Source organism: Pseudophryne corroboree, unplaced genomic scaffold (assembly GCF_028390025.1).
Source record: "Pseudophryne corroboree isolate aPseCor3 unplaced genomic scaffold, aPseCor3.hap2 scaffold_773, whole genome shotgun sequence".
NCBI classification, from domain to species: Eukaryota; Metazoa; Chordata; class Amphibia; order Anura; family Myobatrachidae; genus Pseudophryne; species Pseudophryne corroboree.
Genome location: NW_026970352.1, coordinates 69728 through 92470, shown reverse-complemented (window position 1 = coordinate 92470; position 22743 = coordinate 69728). Strand labels below are relative to the sequence as shown.

The window sequence follows — 22743 nt, the reverse complement described above, 5'->3', positions numbered from 1 at the left end:
CTCAGTCACATACCATATCTGTGTGCACTGCTCAGGCTCAGGCCAGTGTGCTGCATCATCTATTATCTATATATAATATTATATATATCTGTCTGACTGCTCAGCTCACACAGCTTATAATTGTGGGGGAGACTGGGGAGCACTACTGCAGTGCCAGTTATAGCTTATAGCAGGAGCCAGGAGTACATAATATATTATATAGTGAGTGACCACCAGACACACAGTGCAGTTTATTTAATATATCCGTTCTCTGCCTGAAAAAAGCGATACACACAGTGACTCAGTCAGTCACATACCATATCTGTGTGCACTGCTCAGGCTCAGGCCAGTGTGCTGCATCATCTATATATATTATATATCTGTCTGACTGCTCAGCTCACACAGCTTATAATTGTGGGGGAGACTGGGGAGCACTACTGCAGTGCCAGTTATAGGTTATAGCAGGAGCCAGGAGTACATAATATTATATTAAAATTAAACAGTGCACACTTTTGCTGCAGGAGTGCCACTGCCAGTGTGACTAGTGACCAGTGACCTGACCACCAGTATATAATATTAGTAGTATACTATCTCTTTATCAACCAGTCTATATTAGCAGCAGACACAGTACAGTGCGGTAGTTCACGGCTGTGGCTACCTCTGTGTCGGCACTCGGCAGCCCGTCCATAATTGTATATACCAGTGACCTAACCGTGGTTTTTTTTTCTTTCTTTATACATACATACTAGTTACGAGTATACTATCTCTTTATCAACCAGTCTATATATTAGCAGCAGACACAGTACAGTGCGGTAGTTCACGGCTGTGGCTACCTCTGTGTCGGCACTCGGCAGCCCGTCCATAATTGTATATACCAGTGACCTAACCGTGGTTTTTTTTTCTTTCTTTATACATACATACTAGTTACGAGTATACTATCTCTTTATCAACCAGTCTATATATTAGCAGCAGACACAGTACAGTGCGGTAGTTCACGGCTGTGGCTACCTCTGTGTCGGCACTCGGCAGCCCGTCCATAATTGTATATACCACCTAACCGTGGTTTTTTTTTCTTTCTTTATACATACATACTAGTTACGAGTATACTATCTCTTTATCAACCAGTCTATATATTAGCAGCAGACACAGTACAGTGCGGTAGTTCACGGCTGTGGCTACCTCTGTGTCGGCACTCGGCAGCCCGTCCATAATTGTATATACCACCTAACCGTGGTTTTTTTTTCTTTCTTTATACATACATACTAGTTACGAGTATACTATCTCTTTATCAACCAGTCTATATATTAGCAGCAGACACAGTACAGTGCGGTAGTTCACGGCTGTGGCTACCTCTGTGTCGGCACTCGGCAGCCCGTCCATAATTGTATATACCAGTGACCTAACCGTGGTTTTTTTTTCTTTCTTTATACATACATACTAGTTACGAGTATACTATCTCTTTATCAACCAGTCTATATATTAGCAGCAGACACAGTACAGTGCGGTAGTTCACGGCTGTGGCTACCTCTGTGTCGGCACTCGGCAGCCCGTCCATAATTGTATATACCACCTAACCGTGGTTTTTTTTTCTTTCTTTATACATACATACTAGTTACGAGTATACTATCTCTTTATCAACCAGTCTATATATTAGCAGCAGACACAGTACAGTGCGGTAGTTCACGGCTGTGGCTACCTCTGTGTCGGCACTCGGCAGCCCGTCCATAATTGTATATACCACCTAACCGTGGTTTTTTTTTCTTTCTTTATACATACATACTAGTTACGAGTATACTATCTCTTTATCAACCAGTCTATATATTAGCAGCAGACACAGTACAGTGCGGTAGTTCACGGCTGTGGCTACCTCTGTGTCGGCACTCGGCAGCCCGTCCATAATTGTATATACCACCTAACCGTGGTTTTTTTTTCTTTCTTTATACATACATACTAGTTACGAGTATACTATCTCTTTATCAACCAGTCTATATATTAGCAGCAGACACAGTACAGTAGTTCACGGCTGTGGCTACCTCTGTGTCGGCACTCGGCAGCCCGTCCATAATTGTATATACCACCTAACCGTGGTTTTTTTTTCTTTCTTTATACATACATACTAGTTACGAGTATACTATCTCTTTATCAACCAGTCTATATATTAGCAGCAGACACAGTACAGTGCGGTAGTTCACGGCTGTGGCTACCTCTGTGTCGGCACTCGGCAGCCCGTCCATAATTGTATACTAGTATCCAATCCATCCATCTCCATTGTTTACCTGAGGTGCCTTTTAGTTGTGCCTATTAAAATATGGAGAACAAAAATGTTGAGGTTCCAAAATTAGGGAAAGATCAAGATCCACTTCCACCTCGTGCTGAAGCTGCTGCCACTAGTCATGGCCGAGACGATGAAATGCCAGCAACGTCGTCTGCCAAGGCCGATGCCCAATGGCATAGTACAGAGCATGTCAAAACCAAAACACCAAATATCAGTAAAAAAAGGACTCCAAAACCTAAAATAAAATTGTCGGAGGAGAAGCGTAAACTTGCCAATATGCCATTTACCACACGGAGTGGCAAGGAACGGCTGAGGCCCTGGCCTATGTTCATGGCTAGTGGTTCAGCTTCACATGAGGATGGAAGCACTCAGCCTCTCGCTAGAAAACTGAAAAGACTCAAGCTGGCAAAAGCACCGCAAAGAACTGTGCGTTCTTTGAAATCCCAAATCCACAAGGAGAGTCCAATTGTGTCGGTTGCGATGCCTGACCTTCCCAACACTGGACGTGAAGAGCATGCGCCTTCCACCATTTGCACGCCCCCTGCAAGTGCTGGAAGGAGCACCCGCAGTCCAGTTCCTGATAGTCAGATTGAAGATGTCAGTGTTGAAGTACACCAGGATGAGGAGGATATGGGTGTTGCTGGCGCTGGGGAGGAAATTGACCAGGAGGATTCTGATGGTGAGGTGGTTTGTTTAAGTCAGGCACCCGGGGAGACACCTGTTGTCCGTGGGAGGAATATGGCCGTTGACATGCCAGGTGAAAATACCAAAAAAATCAGCTCTTCGCTGTGGAGGCATTTCACCAGAAATGCGGACAACAGGTGTCAAGCCGTGTGTTCCCTTTGTCAAGCTGTAATAAGTAGGGGTAAGGACGTTAACCACCTCGGAACATCCTCCCTTATACGTCACCTGCAGCGCATTCATAATAAGTCAGTGACAAGTTCAAAAACTTTGGGTGACAGCGGAAGCAGTCCACTGACCAGTAAATCCCTTCCTCTTGTAACCAAGCTCACGCAAACCACCCCACCAACTCCCTCAGTGTCAATTTCCTCCTTCCCCAGGAATGCCAATAGTCCTGCAGGCCATGTCACTGGCAATTCTGACGAGTCCTCTCCTGCCTGGGATTCCTCCGATGCATCCTTGCGTGTAACGCCTACTGCTGCTGGCGCTGCTGTTGTTGCCGCTGGGAGTCGATGGTCATCCCAGAGGGGAAGTCGTAAGCCCACTTGTACTACTTCCAGTAAGCAATTGACTGTTCAACAGTCCTTTGCGAGGAAGATGAAATATCACAGCAGTCATCCTACTGCAAAGCGGATAACTGAGGCCTTGGCATCCTGGGTGGTGAGAAACGTGGTTCCGGTATCCATCATTACTGCAGAGCCAACTAGAGACTTGTTGGAGGTACTGTGTCCCCGGTACCAAATACCATCTAGGTTCCATTTCTCTAGGCAGGCGATACCGAAAATGTACACAGACCTCAGAAAAAGAGTCACCAGTGTCCTAAAAAATGCAGCTGTACCCAATGTCCACTTAACCACGGACATGTGGACAAGTGGAGCAGGGCAGGGTCAGGACTATATGACTGTGACAGCCCACTGGGTAGATGTATGGACTCCTGCCGCAAGAACAGCAGCGGCAGCACCAGTAGCAGCATCTCGCAAACGCCAACTCTTTCCTAGGCAGGCTACGCTTTGTATCACCGGTTTCCAGAATACGCACACAGCTGAAAACCTCTTACGGCAACTGAGGAAGATCATCGCGGAATGGCTTACCCCAATTGGACTCTCCTGTGGATTTGTGGCATCGGACAACGCCAGCAATATTGTGTGTGCATTAAATATGGGCAAATTCCAGCACGTCCCATGTTTTGCACATACCTTGAATTTGGTGGTGCAGAATTTTTTAAAAAACGACAGGGGCGTGCAAGAGATGCTGTCGGTGGCCAGAAGAATTGCGGGACACTTTCGGCGTACAGGCACCACGTACAGAAGACTGGAGCACCACCAAAAACTACTGAACCTGCCCTGCCATCATCTGAAGCAAGAAGTGGTAACGAGGTGGAATTCAACCCTCTATATGCTTCAGAGGTTGGAGGAGCAGCAAAAGGCCATTCAAGCCTATACAATTGAGCACGATATAGTAGGTGGAATGCACCTGTCTCAGGCGCAGTGGAGAATGATTTCAACGTTGTGCAAGGTTCTGATGCCCTTTGAACTTGCCACACGTGAAGTCAGTTCAGACACTGCCAGCCTGAGTCAGGTCATTCCCCTCATCAGGCTTTTGCAGAAGAAGCTGGAGGCATTGAAGAAGGAGCTAAAAGGGAGCGATTCCGCTAGGCATGTGGGACTTGTGGATGCAGCCCTTAATTCGCTTAACAAGGATTCACGGGTGGTCAATCTGTTGAAATCAGAGCACTACATTTTGGCCACCGTGCTCGATCCTAGATTTAAAGCCTACCTTGGATCTCTCTTTCCGGCAGACACAGGTCTGCTGGGGTTGAAAGACCTGCTGGTGACAAAATTGTCAAGTCAAGCGGAACGCGACCTGTCAACATCTCCTCCTTCACATTCTCCCGCAACTGGGGGTGCGAGGAAAAGGCTCAGAATTCCGAGCCCACCCGCTGGCGGTGATGCAGGGCAGTCTGGAGCGACTGCTGATGCTGACATCTGGTCCGGACTGAAGGACCTGACAACGATTACGGACATGTCGTCTACTGTCACTGCATATGATTCTCTCAACATTGATAGAATGGTGGAGGATTATATGAGTGACCGCATCCAAGTAGGCACGTCACACAGTCCGTACTTATACTGGCAGGAAAAAGAGGCAATTTGGAGGCCCTTGCACAAACTGGCTTTATTCTACCTAAGTTGCCCTCCCACAAGTGTGTACTCCGAAAGAGTGTTTAGTGCCGCCGCTCACCTTGTCAGCAATCGGCGTACGAGGTTACATCCAGAAAATGTGGAGAAGATGATGTTCATTAAAATGAATTATAATCAATTCCTCCACGGAGACATTGACCAGCAGCAATTGCCTCCACAAAGTACACAGGGAGCTGAGATGGTGGATTCCAGTGGGGACGAATTGATAATCTGTGAGGAGGGGGATGTACACGGTGATATATCGGAGGGTGAAGATGAGGTGGACATCTTGCCTCTGTAGAGCCAGTTTGTGCAAGGAGAGATTAATTGCTTCTTTTTTGGGGGGGGTCCAAACCAACCCGTCATATCAGTCACAGTCGTGTGGCAGACCCTGTCACTGAAATGATGGGTTGGTTAAAGTGTGCATGTCCTGTTTTGTTTATACAACATAAGGGTGGGTGGGAGGGCCCAAGGACAATTCCATCTTGCACCTCTTTTTTCTTTTCTTTTTCTTTGCATCATGTGCTGATTGGGGAGGGTTTTTTGGAAGGGACATCCTGCGTGACACTGCAGTGCCACTCCTAGATGGGCCCGGTGTTTGTGTCGGCCACTAGGGTCGCTAATCTTACTCACACAGTCAGCTACCTCATTGCGCCTCTTTTTTTCTTTGCGTCATGTGCTGTTTGGGGAGGGTTTTTTGGAAGGGACATCCTGCGTGACACTGCAGTGCCACTCCTAGATGGGCCCGGTGTTTGTGTCGGCCACTAGGGTCGCTAATCTTACTCACACAGTCAGCTACCTCATTGCGCCTCTTTTTTTCTTTGCGTCATGTGCTGTTTGGGGAGGGTTTTTTGGAAGGGACATCCTGCGTGACACTGCAGTGCCACTCCTAGATGGGCCCGGTGTTTGTGTCGGCCACTAGGGTCGCTAATCTTACTCACACAGTCAGCTACCTCATTGCGCCTCTTTTTTTCTTTGCGTCATGTGCTGTTTGGGGAGGGTTTTTTGGAAGGGACATCCTGCGTGACACTGCAGTGCCACTCCTAGATGTGCCCGGTGTTTGTGTCGGCCACTAGGGTCGCTAATCTTACTCACACAGCTACCTCATTGCGCCTCTTTTTTTCTTTGCGTCATGTGCTGTTTGGGGAGGGTTTTTTGGAAGGGCCATCCTGCGTGACACTGCAGTGCCACTCCTAGATGGGCCCGGTGTTTGTGTCGGCCACTAGGGTCGCTAATCTTACTCACACAGCTACCTCATTGCGCCTCTTTTTTTCTTTGCGTCATGTGCTGTTTGGGGAGGGTTTTTTGGAAGGGACATCCTGCGTGACACTGCAGTGCCACTCCTAGATGGGCCCGGTGTTTGTGTCGGCCACTAGGGTCGCTAATCTTACTCACACAGTCAGCTACCTCATTGCGCCTCTTTTTTTCTTTGCGTCATGTGCTGTTTGGGGAGGGTTTTTTGGAAGGGCCATCCTGCGTGACACTGCAGTGCCACTCCTAGATGGGCCCGGTGTTTGTGTCGGCCACTAGGGTCGCTAATCTTACTCACACAGCTACCTCATTGCGCCTCTTTTTTTCTTTGCGTCATGTGCTGTTTGGGGAGGGTTTTTTGGAAGGGCCATCCTGCGTGACACTGCAGTGCCACTCCTAGATGGGCCCGGTGTTTGTGTCGGCCACTAGGGTCGCTAATCTTACTCACACAGCTACCTCATTGCGCCTCTTTTTTTCTTTGCGTCATGTGCTGTTTGGGGAGGGTTTTTTGGAAGGGACATCCTGCGTGACACTGCAGTGCCACTCCTAGATGGGCCCGGTGTTTGTGTCGGCCACTAGGGTCGCTTATCTTACTCACACAGCGACCTCGGTGCAAATTTTAGGACTAAAAATAATATTGTGAGGTATTCAGAATAGACTGAAAATGAGTGTAAATTATGGTTTTTGAGGTTAATAATACTTTGGGATCAAAATGACCCCCAATTTCTATGATTTAAGCTGTTTTTTAGTGTTTTTGGAAAAAAACACCCGAATCCAAAACACACCCGAATCCGACAAAAAAAATTCGGTGAGGTTTTGCCAAAACGCGTTCGAACCCAAAACACGGCCGCGGAACCGAACCCAAAACCAAAACACAAAACCCAAAAAATTTCAGGCGCTCATCTCTACTCAGTATATTACAGTACATTACTAATAGTCCAGTGCTGCATCTTGCTGCTCAGTGTCAGTTCTAGTATCCTCATCAGTGCTCAGTATCACTGCTCATTGTCTTGTGCTGCATTGTGTGGTGCTCAGTATATTACAGTACATTACTAATAGTCCAGTGCTGCATCTTGCTGCTCAGTGTCAGTACTCAGTATCATCCTTATCAGTGCTTAGTATTACTGCTCATTGTCTTGTGCTGCATTGTGTGGTGCTCAGTATATTACAGTATATTACTAATAGTCCAGTGCTGCATCTTGCTGCTCAGTGTCAGTTCTAGTATCCTCATCAGTGCTCAGTATCACTGCTCATTGTCTTGTGCTGCATTGAGTGGTGCTCAGTATAATTCAGTACATTACTAATAGTCCAGTGCTACATCTTACTGCTCAGTGTCAGTTCTCAGTATCATTCTTATCAGTGCTCAGTATCACTGCTCATTGTCTTGTGCTACATTGTGTGGTGCTCAGTATACTACAGTACAATAGTCCAGGGCTGCATCTTGCTGCTCAGTGTCAGTTCTAGTATCCTCATCAGTGCTCAGTATCACTGCTCATTGTCTTGTGCTGCATTGTGTGGTGCTCAGTATACTACAGTACATTACTAATAGTCCAGGGCTCCATCTTACTGCTCAGTGTCAGTTCTAGTATCCTCATCAGTGCTCAGTATCACTGCTCATTGTCTTGTGCTGCATTGTGTGGTGCTCAGTATAATTCAGTACATTACTAATAGTCCAGGGCTGCATCTTGCTGCTCAGTGTCAGTTCTAGTATCATCCTTATCAGTGCTCAGTATCACTGCTCATTGTCTTGTGCTGCATTGTGTGGTGCTCAGTATACTACAGTACAATAGTCCAGTGCTGCATCTTGCTGCTCAGTGTCAGTTCTAGTATCCTTATCAGTGCTCAGTATCACTGCTCATTGTCTTGTGCTGCATTGTGTGGTGCTCATTATACTACAGTACATTGGCCCTCATTCCGAGTTGTTCGCTCTGTAAAAATCTTCGCATCGCAGCGATTTTCTGCTTAATGCGCATGCGCAATGTCCGCACTGCGACTGCGCCAAGTAAATTGGCTATGCACTTTGTAATTTTACTCACGGCTTTTTCATCGGTCTGGCGATCGTAATGTGATTTACAGGAAATGGGTTTTACTGGGCGGAAACAGGCCGTTTTATGGGCGTGTGGGGAAAAACGCTACCGTTTCCGGAAAAAACGCAGGAGTGGCCGGAGAAACGGAGGAGTGTCTGGGCGAACGCTGGGTGTGTTTGTGACGTCAAACCAGGAACGACAAGCACTGAACTGATCGCAGATGCCGAGTAAGTCTGAAGCTACTCAGAAACTGCTACGAAGTGTGTAATCGCAATATTGCGATTACTTCGTTCGCAATTATAAGATGCTAAGATTCACTCCCAGTAGGCGGCGGCTTAGCGTAAGCAACTCTGCTAAAATCGCCTTGCGAGCGAATAGCTCGGAATGACCTCCTTTACTAATAGTCCAGGGCTGCATCTTACTGCTCAGTGTCAGTTCTAGTATTCTCATCAGTGCTCAGTATCACTGCTCATTGTCTTGTGCTGCATTGTGTGGTGCTCAGTATATTACAGTACATTACTAATAGTCCAGTGCTACATCTTGCTGCTCAGTGTCAGTTCTCAGTATCATCCTCATCAGTGCTCAGTATCACTGCTCATTGTCTTGTGCTGCATTGTGTGGTGCTCAGTATACTACAGTACAATAGTCCAGTGCTGCATCTTGCTGCTCAGTGTCAGTTCTAGTATCCTTATCAGTGCTCAGTATCACTGCTCATTGTCTTGTGCTGCATTGTGTGGTGCTCAGTATACTACAGTACATTACTAATAGTCCAGGGCTGCATCTTGCTGCTCAGTGTCAGTTCTAGTATCCTCATCAGTGCTCAGTATCACTGCTCATTGTCTTGTGCTACATTGTGTGGTGCTCAGTATATTACAGTACATTACTAATAGTCCAGGGCTGCATCTTGCTGCTCAGTGTCAGTTCTAGTATCCTCATCAGTGCTCAGTATCACTGCTCATTGTCTTGTGCTGCATTGTGTGGTGCTCAGTATATTACAGTACATTACTAATAGTCCAGGGCTGCATCTTGCTGCTCAGTGTCAGTTCTAGTATTCTCATCAGTGCTCAGTATCACTGCTCATTGTCTTGTGCTGCATTGTGTGGTGCTCAGTATACTACAGTACATTATTAATAGTCCAGTGCTGCATCTTGCTGCTCAGTGTCAGTTCTAGTATCCCCATCAGTGCTCAGTATCACTGCTCATTGTCTTGTGCTGCATTGTGTGGTGCTCAGTATAAATTTAGTACATTACTAATAGTCCAGGGCTGCATCTTGCTGCTCAGTGTCAGTTCTCAGTATCATCCTTATCAGTGCTCAGTATCACTGCTCATTGTCTTGTGCTGCATTGTGTGGTGCTCAGTATACTACAGTACAATAGTCCAGTGCTGCATCTTGCTGCTCAGTGTCAGTTCTAGTATTCTCATCAGTGCTCAGTATCTGGTGGTAGGGGATTCTATCATCAGGTAGGCAGATAGGGCAATCTGCTACCGGGACCGTGATCGCCGTACAGTCTGTTGTCTCCCGTCTGCTCGGGTACGGCACATCGCGGACCGGGTAGATAGATTGTTGGGAGGGGCTTGCAAAGACCCGGCGGTCTTGGTGCACGTTGGCACCAATGACAAAGTTATCGGAAGGTGGGATGTCCTTAAGAAAGATTATAGGGACTTAGGAATGAAACTGAAGACAAGGACATCTAAGGTAATATTCTCGGAATTATTACCCGTGCCACGCGCTAGTCCAGGGAGGCAGAGGGAGATTAGGGAGGTAAATGTGTGGCTTAGGGATTGGTGCAGGAAAGAGGGGTTTGTGTTCCTGGAACACTGGGCGGACTTCTCAGTCAGGCGCCATTTTTTTTGTCGTGACGGATTGCACCTGACTGAGGAGGGGGCAGCGGTGCTGAGGGGAAGGATGGTTAGAAGGTTGGAGGAGATTTTAAACTAGGAGCCTGGGGGGAGGGTTAAGCTAGAAACTACGGGTCATGCAGTGAGAATAGTGGGGATGGCGGTAGTAAACGAAATGGGGGAGAAGTTGGGGGGAGGGTAAGAGCAGGCGGTAAGGTTACTAACATGGGTACTAAAAGGGATTTTACTAAAGCACTAACCAATGACGATTACAGGTCATCCTTGCTACATAAGGTGAAAGATGTCCCTAACGCAAGGGAAAATACTTATCTTAGTTGTATGTATGTAAACGCCAGAAGCACTACTGGTAAAAAGGGTGAACTAGAAATACTTGCAGCAAGCAAACAGTATGATATTATAGGCATTACTGAAACTTGGTGGGATGAATCTCATGATTGGACAGTCAATCTAGAGGGCTATACACTGTTTAGGAGAGACAGACTAAATAAAAAGGGTGGAGGGGTGTGTCTTTACGTAAAGCCGTTTTTAAAACCTAATATATGGGAAGATATTCAGGAGGGGACTGTAGACACTGTCGAGACTTTATGGGTAGAAATTGCATGCGGAAAAAAATTAATAAAAAAGTTAGTATTGGGTGTATGCTATAGGCCGCCTGGTATCAACGCATCTGATGATGAATTGTTACTAAAGCAAATTGAAAGAGCAGCAGGAGTAGGAGACATAGTAGTGATGGGAGATTTTAAAAATCCAGAGATAAACTGGAAAAACGACTTATGTGATACTGCTAGGGGCAATATGTTTTTAAACACACTTAATGATAACTACTAAGTCCAACTAATTGAGGAACCAACTAGGTACAATGCAATCTTAGACCTGGTATTAACAAACAATGGGGATTTGGTATCAGGTATTATAGTAGGAGAACCCATAGGAAACAGCGACCACAATATGGTCACATTCAATATCAGTTTCTATAAACAGCCCTATACTGGCTCAAGTAGGACTTTAAACTTTAGCAAAGCGAATTTTGAAAAGATGAGAGTATTTTTCAGGGATATTGAATGGGAAGGTTTGTTTTTAGGAAAAAATACTACGGAGAAATGGGAGGTACTAAAATTCCTGCTAGCTAAAAATACACTCAAATGTATTCCTATGAGTAGCAAAAAAAGGAATAAAAATCATAAACCGATGTGGCTTAACAAAAAGATTAAGGAACCTATGGGCAAGAAAAGGTGAGCATTTAAAAAATACAAATCTGACGGGGAAGCAGAGTCAATTCAGCACTATAAGGAATGTAACAAAATTTGCAAAAAGGAAATAAGAGCGGCTAAAGTAGAAACTGAAAAACTAGTAGCAAAGGAAAGCAAAGCGAATCCCAAAAAATTCTTTAAATACATTAATAGCAAGAGATTAAAGAAGGAGAGTATAGGCCCTTTAAAAGACAAGTTGGGAGTCTTAAGCAAAAATGGTAATGACATAGCAGACACACTAAATGAGTTTTTTTCAACAGTATTCACTAGAGAGGACCCAATTCAGGGACTGACACACAATCTCAATAATAAGAATATGACACTGATAGGTACTTATTTAAGCGAGGAAGTAGTCTGTGACCGATTAAAACATTTAAAGATTAATAAATCACCAGGGCCCGATGGCATTCATCCAAGGGTTCTAATGGAGCTTCACTCTGAACTGGCAAAACCGCTATCTTTGATCTTTAAGGATTCAGTTATATCAGGTATGGTTCCCAAAGACTGGCGTATAGCGGAAGTAGTGCCTATATTCAAAAAGGGAAGTAAAGCTGAACCAGGTAATTATAGACCAGTTAGTCTTACATCTATAGTGGGGAAAGTATTGGAAGGTATTCTAAGAGATAGTATTCAGAAGTTCCTTGAAACCAATATTTTCATTAAAAGGAATCAACATGGGTTTATGAAGGACAGATCCGGTCAAACCAACTTACTTGACTTTTATGAAACAGTAAGCGCAAACCTAGATCAGGGTAAAGACGTGGATGTAATCTTTTTAGACTTTGCCAAAGCGTTCGATACTGTACCATACATGAGACTTATCTACAAGCTACAAGAATCAGGGCTAGGAAGCACAATATGCACTTGGGTCAAAACTGGTTAGATAATAGGGAGCAGCGCATTGTGGTTAATGGATCTTTTTCAACTTGGACTGAAGTGCTAAGTGGTGTTCCGCAAGGTTCAGTATTAGGACCGCTATTGTTCAATATTTTCATTAACGACCTAACAGAAGGTCTAGAGAGCATGGTGTCAATTTTTGCAGATGATACCAAATTGTGTAAGGCTATAAATACAGAGGAGGATGCCGAGTCTCTTCAGAACGACTTAGTTAAATTAGAAGCATGGGCAGCCAAATGGAGAATGCGCTTCAACACAGACAAGTGTAAGGTAATGCACTGTGGTAACAAGTACAAAAATTACACCTACCTACTAAATGGGGTCAAATTAGGGGATTCTGTACTGTAAAAGGACTTAGGTGTCCTCATAGTTAGCAAGCTAAGCAGTAGTACCCAAAGTAGGACTGCAGCAAAGAAGGCTAATAAGATATAAGCATGCATAAAATGGGGTATTGATGCTAGGGACGAGAGTATTATACTCCCGTTATATAAATCACTAGTGAGGCCACACCTTGAATACTGTGTACAATTCTGGGCATCGTACTACAAAAAGGATATCCTGGAGCTAGAAAAGGTACCGAGGAGGGCGACCAAACTAATTAAGGGCATGGAGACGATGGAATACAAGGAAAGGCTTGAAAGACTAGGCATGTTTACATTGGAAAAGCGGAGACTAAGAGGGGATATGATCAACATCTACAAATATATAAGGGGACAATACACAGAGCTAGCGCGGGACCTGTTTTTGGTTAGATCAACACAGAGGACTCGTGGACACTCGCTCAGGTTAGAGGAGAGGAGATTCCGCACAATACGGCGTAAAGGCTTTTTCACGGTAAGGACAATACGTGTTTGGAATTCCCTGCCCGAGGGAGTTGTAATGGCGGAATCTGTCAACACCTTTAAGAATGGGTTAGATAAATTCCTAATGGATAAGGATATCCAGGGGTATGGTGCATAGTCATGCATTATAGTTACTATAAATAGGGATAAAATGCAACGGCTGACAGCAGCATCAGTCAGAAATTTTAGTCAAATCATCATGCATAGGAGACCACAAATAGGTTGAACTCGATGGACAATTGTCTTTTTTCAACCTCAGATACTATGTTACTATGTTACTGCTCATTGTCTTGTGCTACATTGTGTGGTGCTCAGTATACTACAGTACATTACTAATAGTCCAGTGCTGCATCTCGCTGCTCAGTGTCAGTTCTAGTATTCTCATCAGTGCTCAGTATCACTACTCATTGTCTTGTGCTGCATTGTGGTGCTCAGTATAATTCAGTACATTACTAATAGTCCAGTGCTGCATCTTGCTGCTCAGTGTCAGTTTTCAGTATCATCCTTATCAGTGCTCAGTATCACTGCTCATTGTCTTGTGCTACATTGTGTGGTGCTCAGTATACTACAGTACATTACTAATAGTCCAGTGCTGCATCTTGCTGCTCAGTGTCAGTTCTATTATTCTCATCAGTGCTCAGTGTCACTGCTCATTGTCTTGTGCTACATTGTGTGGTGCTCAGTATATTACAGTACATTACTAATAGTCCAGTGCTGCATCTTGCTGCTCAGTGTCAGTTCTATTATTCTCATCAGTGCTCAGTGTCACTGCTCATTGTCTTGTGCTACATTGTGTGGTGCTCAGTATATTACAGTACATTACTAATAGTCCAGGGCTGCATCTTGCTGCTCAGTGTCAGTTCTAGTATCATCCTCATCAGTGCTCAGTATCACTGCTCATTGTCTTGTGCTACATTGTGTGGTGCTCAGTATATTACAGTACATTACTAATAGTCCAGTGCTACATCTTGCTGCTCAGTGTCAGTTCTAGTATTCTCATCAGTGCTCAGTATCACAGCTCATTGTCTTGTGCTGCACTGTGTGGTGCTCAGTATAATTCAGTACATTACTAATAGTCCAGGGATGCATCTTACTGCTCAGTGTCAGTTTTCAGTATCATTCTTATCAGTGCTCAGTATCACTGCTCATTGTCTTGTGCTGCATTGTGGTGCTCAGTATACTACAGTACAATAGTCCAGGGCTGCATCTTGCTGCTCAGTGTCAGTTCTAGTATCATCCTCATTAGTGCTCAGTATCACTGCTCATTGTCTTGTGCTGCATTGTGGTGGCAGTATACTACAGTACATTACTAATAGTCCAGTGTCTTGTGCTGCATCTTGCTGCTGTAGGGTGCTGTGGTAGTGTCCTGTCACTGTGCATAGGTCATCATCATTCCAGTCACAGTGGTATCTGATATCTATCTAGTGGTATCTAATTCCAGACATTACTGCCATCTAATTCCAGATATATTACTGGCATATAATTCCAAACATAAAAAAATGGAGAAAAAAATTTGGAGCGTAAAATAGGGAAAAATCAAGATCCATTTCCACCAAGTGCTGAAGCTGCTGCCACTAGTCATGGCAGAGACGATGAAATGCCATCAACATTATCTGCCAAGGCCGATGCCCAATGTCATAATAGAGAGCATGTAAAATCCAAAAAGCAAAAGTTCAGTAAAATGATGACCCAAAAATCTAAATTAAAATCGTCTGAGGAGAAGCGTAAACTTGCCAATTGGCCATGTATGACACGGAGTGGCAAGGAATTGCTGAGGGCCTGGCCTATGTTCATGGCTAGTGGTTTAGCTTCACATGAGGATGGAAGCACTCATCCTCCCACTAGAAAAATTAAAAGAGTTAAGCTGGCAAAAGCACAGCAAAGAACTGCGTTTTAAATAACAAATCCCCAAGGAGAGTCCAAATGTTTCGGGGGGTGCGATGCCTAACCTTCCCAACACTGGACGGGAAGAGGTGGCTCCCTACCACCATTTGCACGCCTCCTGCAAGTGCTGGAAGGAGCACCCACAGTCCAGTTCCTGATAGTCAGATTGAAGATGTCACTGTTGAAGTACACCAGGATGAGGATGTAAAATAAAAAAGGGGGAGACTAGATGGGCCAAGTGGTTCTTATCTGCCGTAAAATTCTATGTTTCTATGTTTCTATATGGGTGTTGCTGGCGCTGAGGAGGAAATTGACAAGGAAGATTCTGATGGTGAGGTGGTTTGTTTAAGTAAGGCACTCGGGGAGACACCTGTTGTCCGTAGGATGAATAAGGCCATTGACATGCCTGGTCAAAATACAATAAAAATCACCTCTTCGGTGTGGAATTATTTTAAAAGAAATGTGGACAACTGGTGTCAAGCCGTGTGTTGCCTTTGTCAAGCTGTAATAAGTAGGGGTAAGGACGTTAATCACCTAGGAAAATCCTCCCTTATACGTCACCTGGAGCACATTCATCAGAAGTCATTGACAAGTTCAAAAATGTTGGGTGACAGCGGAAGCAGTCCACTGACAACTAAATCCCTTCTTCCTCTTGTACCCAAGCTCCTGCAAACCACCCCACCAATGTCAATTTCCTCCTTAGACAGGAACGCCAATAGTCCTGCAGGCCATGTCACTGGCAAGTCTAACGAGTCCTCTCCTAACTGGGATTCCTGCGATATATCCTTGAGTGTAACGCCTACTGCTGCTGGCGCTGCTGTTGTTGCTGCTGGGAGTCGATCATCATCCCAGAGGGGAAGTCGGAAGACCACTTGTACTACTTCCTTTAAGCAACTGACTGTCCAACAGTCCTTTGCGAGTAAGATTAAATATCACAGCAGTCATCCTGTTACAAAGCAGATAACTCAGGCATTGACAACTATGTTGGTGTTAGATGTGCGTCCGGTATCCACCATTAGTTCACAGGGACTTAGAGAATTGCTTGATGTAGTGTGTCCCCGGTACCAAATACCATCTAGGATCCACTTCTCTAGGCAGGCGACACCAAGATTGTACACAGACGTCAGAAAAAGAGTCACCAGTTTCCTAAAACATGCAGTTGTACCACGGACATGTGGACAAGTGGAGCAGGGCAGACTCAGGACTATATTACTGTGACGGCCCACTGGGTAGATGTATTACCTCCCGCAGCAACAACAGCAGCAGCGGCACCAGTAGCAGCATCTCACAAATGCCAACTCATTCCTAGGCAGGCTACTCTTTCTATCACCGCTTTCCATAAGAGGCACTCAGCTGACAACCTCTTACGGAAACTGAGGAACATCATTGCAGATTGGCTTACCCCAATTAGACTCTCCTGGGGATTTGTGACATCGGACAACGCCACCAATATTGAGCGTGCATTACATGTGGGCAAATTCCAACACGTCCCATGTTTTGCACATACAATGCATTTGGTAGTGAATAATTTTTTAAAAACCACAGTGGAGTGCAGGAGATGCTGTCGGTGGCCCGAAGAATTGCGGGCCACTCTTGGCATTCAGGCACCGCGTGCTGAAGACTGGAGCACCAGCAAACACTCTTGAACATGCCCTGCCATCAGCTGAAGCAAGAGGTGGTAACGAGGTGGAATTCAACCCTCTATATGCTTCAGAGGATGGAGGAGCAGCAAAAGACCATTCAAGCCTATACATATGCCTATGATATAGGCAAAGGAAGGGGAATGCACCTTACTCAAGCGCAGTGGAGAATGATTTATATGTTGTGCGAGGTTCTCCAACCCTTTGAACTTGCCACACATGAAGTCAGTTCAGACACTGCCAGCCTAAGTCAGGTAATTCCCCTCATCAGGCTTTTGCAGAAGCAGCTGGAGAGAATGAAGGAGGAGGTAAAACAAAGCGATTCCGATAGGCATGTGGGACTTGTGGTTGGAGCCCTTCATTCGCTTGGGTGGTCAATCTGTTGAAATCAGAGCACTACATTTTGGCCACCGTGCTCGATCCTAGGTTTAAAGCCTACGTTGTATCTCTCTTTCCGCCAGACACAAGTCTGCAGATGTTCAAACACCTGCTGGTGAGACACTTGTCAACTCAAGCGGAACGTGACCCGCCAACAGCTCCTCCTTCATTTTCTACCACCACCGGAGCTGACAGGAGAAGGATAACAATTCCAAAACCACCCCTGGTCGTGATGCAGGGCAGTCAGGAGCAAGTGCTGACATCTGGACAGGCTGAAGGACCTTCCAACGATTACTGACATGTCGTCTACTGTCACTGCATATGATTCTGTCACCATTTAAAGAATGGTGGAGGATTATATGAGTGACAGCATCCAAGTTGGCATGTCAGACAGTCCGTACGTATACTGGCAGGAAAAAGAGGCAATTTGGAGGCCCTTGCACAAACTGGCTTTATTTTACCTAAGTTGCTCCAGTGTTTAGGGCAGCCGGTAACCTTGTCAGCGATCGGTGTAGGAGGTTACTTCCAGAAAATGTGGAGAAGATGATGTTCATCAAAATGAATTATAATAAATTTCTCCGTGGAGACATTTACCAGCAATTGCCTCCAGAAAGTACACAGGGACCTGTGATGGTGGATTCCAGTGTGGACGAATTAATAATCTGTGAGGAGGGGGATGTACACAGTGAAAGGGGTGAGGAATCTGACGATGAGGAGGAGGTGGACATCTTGCCTCCGTAGAGCCAAATTGTGCAAGGAGAGATTGATTGCTTCTTTTTTGGTGGGGGCCCAAACCAACCAATCATTTCAGCCACAGTGATGTGGCAGACCCTGTTGCTGAAATGATGGGTTTGTTAAAGTGTGCATGTCCTGATTATACAACATAAAGTTGGGAGGACCCAAGGGCAATTCCATCTTGCACCTCTTTTTTTTATTTATCTTTGCATGATGTGCGGTTTGGGGACTATTTTTTTATCTGCCATCCTGTCTGACACTGCAGTGTCACTCCTAGATGGGCCAGGTGTTTGTGCCGCCCACTTGGGTCGCTTAGCTTAGTCATCCAGCGACCTCCGTGCACATTTTAGGACTAAAAATAATATTGTGAGGTGTGAGGTGTTCAGAATAGACTGGAAATGAGTGGAAATTAGGGTTATTGAGATTAATAATATTATAGAATCAAAATTACCCCAAAATTCTATGATTTAAGCTGTTTTTGAGGTTTTTTTAAAAAAAATCCACCCGAATCCTACATAAATTTGAAAGGAAGGTTTTGCCATAACGCGTCCGAATCCAAAACACGACCACAGAACCGAATCCAAAACCAAAGCACAAAACCCGAAAAATGCCCGCTGCACATCTCTAATAGGAAGGTGATAAAGTACCAACCAACCAACTGCTGTCATTTATCACACACAGCCTGTAACATGACAGATAGGAGCTGAGTCTCTGGTACTTTATCTCTGTCCACTTTATCTCTCTCCACTGCTTAGTAAATAGGCTACTTTGTTCTTAAGGGGGGCATGTACAAAGAAGTGATACAAGTAGAGAATTGAGCGAGTGGAGAAGTTGCCCATGGCAACCAATAAGCTGCTCTGTATGCTTTTATAGTATGCAAATTATAAATGTTACGTCAATGCTGATTGGTTGCATGGGCATCTTCTCCAATGGCTCACTTATCCACTTTATCACTGCTAAGTACATGTCACCCTTAGTTTAGAATGTGCCAAATGCTGACCCTGTCAGTCCTGATATCTCTGAATAGCCCATTTTTCCCCTGACCAGGGATGGTGTGATAGTCAGCAGTTTGCCCCTTGTGTATTCTGTCATCTTCTATGAATGACTGCACAGATACAGTAGAACATATTGTAATGATGATTTTTTTCAACTCTGTTCAGTCTGCTGAAATAAGTAACTTAGGCCCTCATTCCGAGTTGTTCGCTCGCTAGCTGCTTTTAGCAGCCGTGCAGACGCTAAGCCGCCGCCCTCTGGGAGTGTATCTTAGCTTAGCAGAAGTGCGAACGAAAGGATTGCAGCGCGGCTACAAAAAAAAATTAGAGCAGTAGCTTCAGATCTACTCCTAGCTAGCGATCACTTCAGACTATTTAGTTCCTGTTTTGACGTCACGAACATGCCCTGCAATCGGCCAGCCCCTCTCCCGTTTCTCCAGGCACGCCTGCGTTTGTATCTGACACGCCTGCGTTTTTCAGCACACTCCCTGAAAACTGTCAGTTACCTCACAGAAACGCCACATTCCTGTCAATCACTCAGCGATCAGCAGTGCGACTGAAAAGCGTCGCTCGACCTTGTGTGAAACTGCATTGGCTTTTGTGAAAGTACATCGCGCGTGTGCACTGCACCGCATACGCATGTGCAGAAGTGACTATTTTTAGCCTGATCGCTGCGCTGCTAATGACAGCAGCTAGCAATCACCTCGTTAGTCTGCTGATTTAGTGGAAACAATGTGCTAGTTCCATGCCAAAAAAACCACAATCTACTGTAGATGCTAGATCTTCTCCATATGCATATTGCTAGGTAATAAAGGGAACATTACATGTATTTCTATGTAGAGGTTGTTGCTTTGTCAGACAACTTTATTGTTGTTTGTCTTTATGTTTTCCACAGAACTAAGAAAAACTGTTTGACAGAGTAAATGTGACTGATGTAGGACCTGAGAGATTGACATGTTACCATGCGAGGGCCAAAAGTCAGTGTCAAACAATTATCTCTCAATTTATTACATACATACAAATAAAATATCTGGGGTGGTTACTGGGATTGTAACACACAGCAGCACATTGGGAACTTAATTCCAGCCAGTCGCTACTAGTATATTGGAGTTTTGGAACAAGCCCTGTACTTCACCAACAGTACTTTCTAGATACAGCAAATCTTCTACAGTATATACAGAAATACACCTACATATCCAGTTCTAGTGATACTTGAACTAGTGATACTTGTGGTAATTCAGATCTGATTGCAGCAGCAAATTTGTTATCTAATGTGCAAAACCATGGGGGTAATTCAGACCTGAACGCTAGGTTGCGTTTTTGTACAGCCTGCGTTCATGTCTGAACTGCGCATGCCTATGCAACGCAATGCACAGGTGTGTTGCACGGGTAAAAATCAGATCGCCGCTCAGCAATGGGTTTGTGTGAACAATCCATTTGCACGCATGAACGCAAGGATATTGACAGGAAGAAGGCATTTGTGGGTGGCAACTGACCGTTTTCAGGGAGTGGTTGCAGGCATGTCCAATGGTTTGCAGGGAGGGTGTCTGACATCAATTCCAGTCCTGGACAGGCTTAAGTGATTGCATTGGCTGAGTAAGTCCTGGGCTGTGCAGAGACTGCATAAGATCTGTATGTATAGCTCTGTTACACATGCGTTTGCACACTTGCACAGCGAAAATACACTCCCCCTGTAGGTGGTGACTATCTGATCGCAGCAGTGCAAAAATCACCTACTAGCAATCAGGTCTGAATTACCCCCCATGTGCACTGCAGGGGGGCAGATATAACATGTGCATGGAGAGAGTTAGATTTGGGTGGGTTATATTGTTTCTGTGCAGGGTTAATACTGGCTGCTTTATATTTACACTGCAATTTAGATTTCAGTTTGGACACGCCCCACCCAAATATAACTCTCTCTGCACATGTTACATCTCCACCACCTGCACTGCACATGGTTTTGCCATTAGCTAACAAATTTGCTGCTGTGATCAGATATGAATGAGGGTCACTGTCCTTTAGTTGTGTCTGAACATGCTACTGTGTATCTGCCAATTACTGCTAATGATCTCTGTGACTTATCTGTCCTCTCCAGTCCTGGCTTTACACTGATGACTTATCTTCCTGAGATGCCTGCCTCAGACATAGATTGTTTCCCATCTGCTCTTCCCACCACCCATGACCATATGTAGATCACTCCTTGACTTCCAACCACATTACCTAATTAGTTTGTCTATGCCTCCTGATATAATATACTCCCGTCTTCTTTGTCACATTAGCTGCTTACCTGGGGGACTATGACATATGCAGCACAGCAGAAAGGACAACATGGAGGGATCAGCGACATGTATATACTGGGTGCGGTATGATATACTGACAGCGGCAACCCACCTGTTGGTATATAAGCAGTGAGGCATCCTGTGTTTGCTGTTCTTGCTGCACTTTGGGCCCGGTGGTGAGATTTGCTCACAATAGATTCTATTCCCACTCGGTAGGTGGTGTGGAACCAACAACTGAGTGTGAATTAGAGGAGGTGTAGGGATTCTGACCGCTGGTAAAATGTCAGAGGTTTTGATTCCGGAGTCAGTCTCCTGAACACCGGAATCCTGACCACAAGCATTATAAGTACATCCTGTTTATACTCTATACCCTGAAGATAAACAAGACCAATACAGACTTATGAGTCTGCAGAACCACTGACTGGATAATGATGTATAATTATGCCACCATTCAATCGATTTGAGCCTAACATCATGGCAATAGTGTTGGCAAATCAAATTCAAGTTCTCAATACGGACAATTATCTCGTTACTCTCTTACATACACACAACTTACTGTTTGTTTTAATTCAAATGTTTTATCTTTATTTTTATGCAGATTCATTCTGTTCAGAGCATGAGCCAGAGCATATACTGACATGTATGTATAGTGGGGCTTCAATTCTGCAACGCCATAAATTGTCCCTGGAAGATGATTTTTGCCACTGCAATTATGTCCAGAAAACTGATACATACGCTGATAAACAGTATTTTTGAAAATATTTTGTGAAAGACATTTATAAAACAGGAGCCAAATATCTTCCAGTATTGGGTCATTTGTTCTTTCAAATGGGATTGCATTGTTAATAAAATTATTAATATTGGGGAATTTTTTAGGAGGTAATATAAAAATTAAGCTACAATTTATGGATGGGAAGAAGATATCATCAAAATATTTTACATAAGTCCATTTGTCACTGAGGATTAATGTAAAATTTTCATTAAAAGCTTCATTCTCAAAAAAAATATTAAAAAAATGCATGGAACCAACACCACACATTACTAGAATTCTAGCTGTAAATTGTTTCATCTCCTGAAGTTTCTTTCTATTAACGTCTAAATCAAAGGAAAGTTTCGTGATAAACTCAATGCAGATCCCTTGTTGGCTCATCAGTTTACTCATTTCTAGTAATTCCATGTCCCCACTACCATCACTTGGTGTAATGACTCCAACCCAGTTCCAACCAAAATGTAGCAGACACTTAACAATAGCTGCATAACGGTCCTGATCATCTGGGACAATCCGGGAAAAAGTTGGATATAATAGTCTGTCATTTAGGACAGGGTCAGTGGCTCCATAATTGATCTATGGAAATGAAATATACTGTTAGAAGTAGTAGCTTAGTATAATAGCAGTAAAAAATGTAATCACTGGGGTAATTAGCAATATTCTAACATGGTACAGTATTTTGTGAATTTGAGATCAGTGCTCCAGCCATATGCTTTTAGTATACTTGAAGTTTTGGAACAACTCCTGCTCTTCAACTATTATTTGGCTGCAAGGAACCTTAAAACCAGATTATCTGAACACATTTATAATGTGAAAAAAGGTT

The 22743-nt window shown here is 44.4% G+C and overlaps 1 protein-coding gene across 1 annotated transcript in view; it reads right to left on the bottom strand.

The window, feature by feature from the left end:
• The window catches only part of LOC135040833 (vomeronasal type-2 receptor 26-like), a gene marked incomplete at its 5' end in the record, with an annotated part of 133138 nt that overhangs the window by 53255 nt on the left and 57140 nt on the right, over nucleotides 1-22743 (bottom strand). Inside the window, one exon of the mRNA XM_063954870.1 lies at nucleotides 22194-22496. Within this exon, the coding sequence (XP_063810940.1) occupies nucleotides 22194-22496 (303 nt within the window). The remainder of the gene's footprint in view (nucleotides 1-22193; nucleotides 22497-22743) is intronic.